General features: G+C 52.8%; 5 protein-coding genes and 2 non-coding genes across 7 annotated transcripts; 5 read left to right on the top strand and 2 right to left on the bottom strand.

Moving 5' to 3' along the window:
• Positions 1-84: 84 nt before the first annotated feature.
• SAICODRAFT_21970 (uncharacterized protein) lies at positions 85-1,140 on the bottom strand (the record flags this gene model as incomplete). The annotated part of the gene is made up of 3 exons (XM_019166495.1): positions 445-1,140; positions 333-385; positions 85-272 (listed from the first exon to the last, which is right to left on the bottom strand). Exons 1-3 carry the CDS (start codon positions 744-746, stop codon positions 85-87), a joined length of 543 nt encoding a protein of 180 aa, XP_019021102.1. The 5' UTR covers positions 747-1,140.
• Positions 1,033-1,932, top strand: SAICODRAFT_227809 (uncharacterized protein; the record flags this gene model as incomplete). Its single annotated transcript, XM_019166641.1, is given in 2 exon segments — positions 1,033-1,204; positions 1,224-1,932. 2 exon segments carry the CDS (start codon positions 1,033-1,035, stop codon positions 1,733-1,735), a joined length of 684 nt encoding a protein of 227 aa, XP_019021101.1. The 3' UTR covers positions 1,736-1,932.
• A 183-nt stretch (positions 1,933-2,115) lies between these two features.
• Positions 2,116-2,189, top strand: SAICODRAFT_t166. Its single transcript has one exon. It is a non-coding gene; the product is annotated as a tRNA-Val (tRNA).
• An 819-nt stretch (positions 2,190-3,008) lies between these two features.
• On the top strand, positions 3,009-3,082 carry SAICODRAFT_t167. Its single transcript has one exon. It is a non-coding gene; the product is annotated as a tRNA-Val (tRNA).
• Positions 3,083-3,473: 391 nt separating this feature from the next.
• SAICODRAFT_85664 (uncharacterized protein) lies at positions 3,474-4,388 on the bottom strand. Its single transcript, XM_019171409.1, has 2 exons — positions 3,575-4,388; positions 3,474-3,518 (listed from the first exon to the last, which is right to left on the bottom strand). Exons 1-2 carry the CDS (start codon positions 4,337-4,339, stop codon positions 3,516-3,518), a joined length of 768 nt encoding a protein of 255 aa, XP_019021100.1. The 5' UTR covers positions 4,340-4,388; the 3' UTR covers positions 3,474-3,515.
• A 262-nt stretch (positions 4,389-4,650) lies between these two features.
• SAICODRAFT_10282 (Protoporphyrinogen oxidase) lies at positions 4,651-6,235 on the top strand (the record flags this gene model as incomplete). The annotated part of the gene is made up of 2 exons (XM_019165206.1): positions 4,651-4,687; positions 4,737-6,235. 2 exons carry the CDS (start codon positions 4,651-4,653, stop codon positions 6,233-6,235), a joined length of 1,536 nt encoding a protein of 511 aa, XP_019021099.1.
• A 1,124-nt stretch (positions 6,236-7,359) lies between these two features.
• On the top strand, positions 7,360-8,786 carry SAICODRAFT_27915 (glycoside hydrolase/deacetylase; the record flags this gene model as incomplete). Its single annotated transcript, XM_019167071.1, has 3 exons — positions 7,360-7,935; positions 7,989-8,633; positions 8,724-8,786. 3 exons carry the CDS (start codon positions 7,360-7,362, stop codon positions 8,784-8,786), a joined length of 1,284 nt encoding a protein of 427 aa, XP_019021098.1.
• Between the last annotated feature and the right edge of the window lie 30 nt (positions 8,787-8,816).

Genomic DNA, 8,816 nt, shown 5'->3' with positions numbered 1-8,816 from the left:
CTTATACTTATCAGCCTGATTCCAACAATCCTAGTGGAGCGTGAGAAATACGGCGCTGACAGCTCCTCTTCCCATCACAACCATCTAGACATACTCTACCATAACTATGTCCTGGTTCTTGTCGCCGTCGTCCATATGCCTGTCTTCTTTTATCGACTCCATCAGCGTCCTGTTATGTGTCTTCTTGTTCTGAAGCGACTTTACAACTGCCCCTCTCAAGTTGGTCTCAGTGCAGAAACTATCGATCTCCTCCAGGTTCTGTCCGGCAGTCTCTGGAAACCAGAAGTACACTGGGAATACTGGCGAAGTTGAAGAGAGCGAAGATTACGTACGTCCAGTGGCCGATGTTAGAGATGGCTGGAGGCGTGATCTCGACAACGAGGAACTACAAACACACCTGTCAGCATTTGCCAATCACGGTGAAGGTAGGCATCAGATACGAACCGTTGTAACCACTGCGAACATACTGCGAGTGCATTCCCCGTCCCTCGCAAGCGAAGCGGGAGCGGCTCAGCCAGATAGACCCCAAACAAATACAACATATCCGTAGCCCCAATCCCATTTGCCTTCCCTCCATACCTCACCAACGCCCCCGAAACCGCCAAACAAACTCCCATGCCAGCAAGTGTGGACATGATCAGCCGTCTCCGCCCTCCACGGTCAATGGCGTACCATGGGATGAATGAAGCACAGAGGGAGAAGAATTGGAGTCCACCGGCGCCGAGAAGGGATTGTTGACGGTCCATGCCGATCTTCCCACGAAGATGATATCAGGAGTCAAACACTCTGCTTGCCAAACAGGCAAAGCAGCAGTCAACAACCCAATCCCAATTCCAGTAACGACCCTTCCCACAATCAACTGCGACCGCCCATAGGAACTCACTTGCAACACCGCCCAGCCAGCTGCACCCCACCACCCGCAAGAATGATCGCACGACGCTCGAGCCTCCCCGCGTTGGCCCCGCGTTGGCGTGGAGAACCGACAAACTCTAAAGGGACATGTGACGTCCAGCACAACAGAACTCCTCGAAAATGTCAGATCAAGAAGGACGCACCTATCCAAAGTTCGCAGACCTACCCCTCCGGAACGGGGATCCGCCAGGTTCAGCATGGGGCCTCTACGGCCCGTATGATCAACTCGGCCGTCTAAACCTCTTGACCAAAAATGTCGTCCGTAAAGCAGCACAAAGCCAGATCCTAACAGGTGATCGGGGTGTCGCTAGACTGCAAGTTCGACAATATATCACAACTACTGAAAGATCGACAACCATATCGCCATGAGATCATCCAGTTAGAGCCCGGACGTGTACTTCACGATGTCGTCGAATTCAGCACACAGGGTGGAAGCCAATGGGACGGTTTCCGCCACGTCTCATACAGTAACGGGCTCTTCTACGGTGGAATAACAATGGACGAAATGCTCTCATGCGGCCTCAACGGAATGCACAACTGGGCTCGCAAAGGCATCGTGGGCCGCGGCGTCCTCCTCGATTATTACGGCTACAACCCAACCTACGACCCATTATCCCCGTCTCCAATCTCGTCGCCTGCGCCAAGGCCCACGGTATCGACTTCGCGCCAGGAGACGTCCTCTTCCTCCGCACCGACTTCGTCTCCGCACACAACTCTCTCCCCAACCACGATCGACCCGCTTGCTTCGCCGAAGGCGCAGGACTCGAACAAAGCAAGGAAGCATTTGGATATGGAATCCGCAGTTCGCTGCCGTGGCGACTGATTCTCCGGCTTTCGAGCGGTGGCCGGCGCCGGAGCGAGTTGCGCCTATACATGAGACGATGATTGCTGGGTGGGGAATGCCGATAGGGTTTGACTCTGCACTAGAAGGTGGCGTAGGTGAAGTGCTAACCGGGCTTGTAGGGGAATCGATCAATCTGGAAGAGTTGAAGTGTGTAAGACGGAGGGCCAGTGGACATTCTTTTTGACGTCAAGTCCGTTGGCGGTTATTGGAGGGATCGCGTCACCGCCGAATGCGATTGCGGTGTTCTAAGAGAACTGAGTGAACCGTAGGGGCATTCGTCGGATACAACTGAAGCAGTTCAGCAACGAGAATGGGAAACCTAATTCTATTGGTCATCAAGATTCTGCAATCATCCAATAGGTTCCGTGGTCTAGTTGGTTATGGCGGCGCCTTAACACGGCGCAGGTCCCCGGTTCAATCCCGGGCGGAATCATGCTTTTTGCCATGGACGTGTCCCGTTCTCTTCTTTTTCGTATGCGCGAACCTTCTACACGCGCTCACGTCCATACAACTCTGCACCGGTTGTGAAATGAAATGTGGCAAAATACGTTCTTCCCACGATTTTGACGTGCACCGCCCCGAATTGTTTTTGTTCCAGGAAGTTTGGTTTTCACACGGTCATGTCAAACTCGGCATATGAGGTGCAGCTGTACCACTCAAAACTTTCAGTCTCACGATATCTACGACGACGCCATAAAAATCTTCCTTTCCCACGGCAACGACTCCGAAAGTTTGGTCCGTTCCCACGTTTATATCAGGGTTCCTGAAGGAACTTGTGCAAAGTGCCATGAATCTGTCAGTTTCCTAGCGGGATATAATAGACAATCTGATCTTAGATGTTTACGTTGCTGTGTGCCGGCTGCGGGTGGCGGTGTTAATTGTCATGCCAGTTCATTGTGTCTCGTGCACGAACTCTATTACGTGTCCAGCTGGGTCAATGTTGCGGTTGTTCACATTTCCATAACTAAGAGTGAAGGAACAACAGTGAGCGACAGGTATGGCCGTTGCGAACAGGAATAAGTGCCCCTCCGAGTTCTTTACGCAATCGCAAACTCTGACGGGCAAGAAGATGGTTGGCGAATGTAGGCTAATTCACGACATGCCGAAGCCGCAAAGGGGTACTACAGTATTCATGACTTCCATTCCCATATTTTCAGGGTTGTAACCCAAGTATTGGCTCACACATCGTCGAGGTCGACCTCGAATGAACGTGGGTACACTTGTTAACAAAAACCTTGACCGTCACGTGAACGGTTCCGTGGTCTAGTTGGTTATGGCGGCGCCTTAACACGGCGCAGGTCCCCGGTTCAATCCCGGGCGGAATCACTTTTGCTACATCATCCTTAAGCCAGTTGATGTTCCTTTTACGCTGTGCCTCTTGCTCCTGGCCGGCGTGAGAGTATGTCGTAAGGAGCGGGATCTGCTGAGTTACCGTAGATGCTTCCGCGCATTCAGCGGACTTGGCCGGGGAAGACAGTGCGCGGGGGCGCCCTGAGGTTGAGCAGCGTGGGACACGGACGGAGCAATTCAGGTCGAGCCTTTTTACTCAAAAGGACCATGACCAAGACGGTGGGAACGATAATGACATGCGTTCATGAAGATAATACAATGCACCTCGAATAATGAAAACAAACAACTACAACACCATAATCGTACAAACCCCAAAACGCCTTTCTCGCCCCGCCAGGCATCAGATTTGAAAGCACACAATACAGGTATCACTCCTTCCTCCTTCTCTTCACATCCGGGCCTTGGTCGCCTACTGTTTCCTGTCCATTAGCATTCAGCTTAATCCTTCAAGCAATCGGGCAAACTCACCTCATCCTTCTCTTCCTTCTCCTCCTTCTCCTTCTTCTCCTTATCCATCTCCTTCTTCATCTTTTTCGCCGCATCATTAACGGGTTCATCACCCTTCCACCCATCAAACTTCGCCTTTTCATCCTGAATATCCTCCGTACGGAATTTGTAGTACTGGTGATGCGTGGCCTTGAAGCTTTCCGCCATTTTCCCGTCTTTCCAGTCGATGAGGCCGGGGAGCATGAGCATCATGTTATTTCCCTCATCTGCGATACGTGAGTGGCATGATTTGCAGGTGACTTTGCAAGGGACTTTGTACTCGGTCTTCTTCTCGTGGGGGTTATAGAAGATCAGGTTCTCCTTTGCGCCCTTCGTGAAGTGCACTGCGGATTTGGGGAAGATGGCGTGGTGGGTATACGGTGCTCCGTGCATGTGCTGGCAATCGCGACAGTGACAGTATGAAGAGTCCAACGGCTCGCCCATGATCTCGAATTGGACTTCACCGCAGAAGCATTGACCGGTGTATTCGGCCTTAAACTCCTTCTCTTTGCCGTCAGGACCTTTGACGGGGCCGGGAGGCGAGAGGTAGGGAGCGCGCTCGAGACGTTCTTTGTCGTCTACGACGTGAAGTGAGTGCTTGTGGGAAGCGTCTTCGGCGAAATGGCGTGGTGTGGAGGACATTCTGATAAGTGTGGTGGAGAACGTGCGAAGTGGAGATGCGGTGTAGAGACGGAGGATTGGTCGTTGTTTTGAGAGGGTGCGTAGAAGAGTGCGTGCTGTGAACATTTACTAGGAGGGGAGGAGGCCTAGGAGGGAGGGGAGGCGGAGGTCTACTTATACGCTGAGATCGCGATTTCCTCGATCGAATGGGAAATGCAACCTTAATGCGATGAAATACGTCATATTCGTCATCAGCTTTCCACGGAGGGCAATTGAGCGAGACAAAGATTTGTCAGAGTGCTGAAAACAACATGCAATTGTCCAACCATTGTCCTGTAAGATCCGTGTTCGAACTGTTTTCGACTCTACGTTACCGGGTCAACTCCCGAACATGGCAATTCACCGCGCGGTGCCGCCCCGATTCCTTGAACCCAACAATGGCCGCACCGCCCGTCAAATCTGTCGCCGTCATAGGTAAGCTATCAGTTCATTTCCCTTGGCTCAGTGCTTACCTTTCTCGAAGGCTCCGGCATTTCAGGCCTAACAGCAGCATACTACGCACGCCGCCACCTCCCCCACTCAACTCCACTTACAATCTACGAATCCCACCCAACCCACCTTGGCGGATGGCTGCAAACCACACACCATTCCGTCGAGGACAAGCGTGTTATATTTGAGCATGGTCCACGCTCGCTAAGGCCTGTGGGGTTGAGTGGGTTGTGTACCTTCGATTTGATCCGTGAACTTGGGTTGGAAAAAGAGTTGATCCTCGTTCCAAAGACGCATCCGAGTGCGAAGAATCGATATGTGTACTACAAAGGAGGGTTGAACAAGCTTCCATCAGCGTTACTGGATCTTCCTAAAGCTGCGGCGACGGTACCGATTCTTAGGGGTCTTGTATCGAGTGTTGCGCATGAGCCGTTCGCGGCAAAGAGACCAGAGGGACTGGAGGATGAGTCCATTGGGGCGTTTGTGAGGCGGAGATTTGGCGTGAGGGGTGTTGGGGTCGATACACTCCTCAGCGCCATCGTGCACGGGATCTACGCAGCTGACTTGGATACGTTGTCTGTTCGCTCCACGTTTCCGATTTTGTGGGATTTGGAGACATATCATGGATCGGTGGTAAAAGGAATGCTTGGAGGTGCGAAACGGATACCGAAGGATGAGAGGGAGGTCAAGCAGGAAACAGAGCTGAAGGAGAAGAATAAGGAGTTGGTGGAAATGATGAATGGGATGTCCGTATATTCTTTCAAGGACGGACTCGCGACTCTCACTGAGCGCTTACGCACCTCACTCTCGAACGACAACGTCACCTTCAAGTTCGGAACGCCGGTAACAGATCTCTCCATCTCCCCATCCTCCGTGACCATCACCGCCGGCAGCGATAACGCGTCCTTCTCGCATGTCATCGCGAACGTCGCACCCAAAACCCTCGCCTCCATTTCTCCCTCCCTCCCTCTCCCTACACCACCCAGCACCTCCTCCTCAACAGTCCTCCTCGTTAACCTTTTCTTCCCACCCTCCGCCGCACCACATGTCCCCGCCGGTTTCGGATATTTGATCCCTAAAACTGTTGGGTTGGATGAAAATCCGCATCGAGCACTCGGGATTGTGTTTGATTCGCATGGTGTACCAGGACAGGATTCGGCTGAGGGGGTTAAGTTAACGGTTATGTTGGGTGGGCATTGGTGGTCGGCACTCTCGCCCTCTGAGCTTGCAGAACGAGAAGAACAAGGTGTTGAGTTAGCACTTGGTACTGTACGCCGTCATTTAGGTATCATCACGAAGCCGATCCTGGCTGAGGCCCATTTACAGAGGGAGTGTATCCCGCAATATGGAGTTGGGCATCGTGGGTTCTTGGGGAAGGCGAAGAGTGTGGTGGAGGGGTGGGGAGGAGGTAGGGTGAGCGTTGTGGGTGCTGGATGGGGTGGAGTCAGTGTTAATGATTGTGTCAGGGGAGGCAGGGACGTTGGAATTGGGTTGGAAAGAGGAGTTACCGGGTTGGAGAGGTGGGGGCGGTGAAGTGCCGATTTGTGAACGTAACTGAAGGTATCTGACAAGTACACTGTACCGCCTCGTCCCGCACGGGATCATTGCTGTCTGTGTGGCTGTTATGTAAGCTTGCCGTTTGCCGTCGTGCACGGCGGGGTTTACGTAAGGATGGGACGGGTCATCTTCGCCACGCCTTCCTACGATTTTCCAGACGAATAGAGTGAACTGAAGGAAAGATATTTCTCGCCAGCTTCTTGAAGTTCCTACCGGTCTCAATTGCACTGCGGTTCGCCTCGAAAATCCTCCCTTTATACTACATGTTCGATGCCACGGGTAGTGCAACACCGCAGCCCGCACCGGGTCCGCCCAACAAAAGCTATCCGTATACGAATGACCCGTCCTAACCGCATTTCACGAATTCCACATCCATCAACACGAATCTCGCAGGATCTCGCACCGAAGCTTTCTCTGGCTACAATAGCTCCACCCTAGGAAAGTTCAAGTACGCGCGAAACGTCTAGCGCCAACCGTAAACGGGGAAACATACCGTACAACCGAGTTTGAACTTCGATCAGAATTGGTGGGACGCATATGTGAGAGCGGCTCGGAGCGTGAAGTACGTTGGGTTGGGATGGTCACGCTGAAGGGAGGATACGAGGTGTGAGAATGTCCAATCGGCCATGAATACGCACGAACCGCTCTTCGATTCTCGGACTCTATTGACATCGTTAGATAGCGTGATGCTCATGTACAAAACGTCCGACACTCAATCGCACTCGCATCGGACCGACCCTTAATTTACGGCTCGGTTTCTTTATGAGCCGCTCATCTCCCGTGCACGCGAACGCTGGTTGTTTCACGGCGGCCGCGGAGAAACAGCCCGTATTTCTACGAGGCGGAGCAGAAGCTTCGGAAGCCTTGAGCCGTTGATCGGCTTGACTTTCCCCTTCGTTGTGCCGGGAATTGGGGTACTGTGAAGATGAGGAAAAAGACGGCTTGAGCGGACGGTTCAAAGCAGGTGTGATGGCTATAAAGAGTAGGTGTCCGCACCTGTAGTGCTCTGGACTCATCCAGCACTCTCGGCACAGCTTGAGCTCGACTTTCTCAGTCCAAATTACTCAACTGACTACGGGATCACTTGACAATCTCTCGCAATGACCCGAGTCACCCTTCTCTCAGCTCTCCCCTTCCTCACCACCGTCTCCATCGGAGTGACCGCCCACCCTCACCCCCGCCCAATCTCCAACCTCGTTGACGAACTCGTCCGTCGCGCAACCACCATTTCCCCCGACAACACCTGTGGTGGAACAAACGGGTATACCTGTCCCGACAGCTCGTGCTGTAGTCAATACGGATGGTGCGGCACGACGACAGATTACTGCGGTACAGGATGTCAGCAATCATTTTCCGGAGCTGGTGCGACATGCTCCACTGGTGACGCAGTGACATCAGGTGGATATATGCCAGCCGGTACCAATACCTCCACCGTTCCGCGTCCCTTGGTCGGGAATGTTGAGTACAAGGACTACTCCTCCGGACTCGGCGGAATCTTTGAATGTATGACCCCAGGCCAAATCGCACTCACCTTCGATGACGGCCCCTACATCTACACTGACCAACTCCTCGAGAAGATACACACCTCCTACCCCGACGCTCGCGTAACATTCTTCATCACGGGCAACAACATCGGAAAAGGCCCCATCGATGATCCGCAGTATGGATGGGACAAGGTGATTACGAAGATGCATAACTATGGCCACCAGATCGCTTCGCACACCTGGAGTCATCCCGATTTGTCCACCTTGGCAACCTGGAAACAGAAAAATGGGAAATGGAAATGAACGAAATGGCACTCCGCAACATCCTCGGCTTCTTCCCCACGTACATGCGTCCCCCCTTCTCGTCATGTACCGATGCCTCAGGCTGCATCCAATCCATGACCGAGCTCGGCTACCACATCATCTACTTCGACCTCGATTCCGATGACTACAACAAAGCTACCCCCGAACTCGTCCAGAACGCGAAAGACAATGTGAGGAATGCGATGAAGGCCCAGGGGAAGAGTCCGAGCACGAGTAGCTTCTTGGAGATTATGCATGATATCCATGAGCAGACCGCGTTGAATTTGACGGATTATGTGATGGGGTTGGCGACGCAGTTGGGGTATAAGATGGTTACTGTGGGTGAATGCTTGGGTGATCCGGAGGCGAATTGGTACCGTGCCAGCAGTCCTGGCAGCTCTTTTAGCTCGTCCTCGGGCGGTGCAGCTACCTCATCATCCTCCAATTCCGCATCTATCTCATCTTCCGCCGCGGCAGCCTCAGCATCCGGTACTACAAAAACGACCACAGACGGTACTTGTGGTGGCAACATCATCTGTGGAGGTGATTTCCCCGGCTGCTGTTCTCAGTTCGGATGGTGCGGTACTGTAAGTATTTTCTGTACTCCTCCGTTTATGATGCGGAATGCTGATTATGCGTGTGTAGACAACTGATTACTGTGGGATCGGATGTCAGAGTGGGCCGTGTTTGTCGTCGGCGGCCAGAGGCACAACAACTACGAAGGTGAGCACGACTACTAAGTCGACTACAACTGCTAAGACGAAGACGAA

The sequence above is a fragment of the Saitoella complicata genome (assembly GCF_001661265.1).
Source record: "Saitoella complicata NRRL Y-17804 unplaced genomic scaffold SAICOscaffold_29, whole genome shotgun sequence".
Classification (NCBI taxonomy): Eukaryota; Fungi; Ascomycota; class Saitoellomycetes; order Saitoellales; family Saitoellaceae; genus Saitoella; species Saitoella complicata.
Note: the sequence above shows the minus strand (reverse complement) of the source record. Positions and strands in the feature narration are given on the sequence as shown.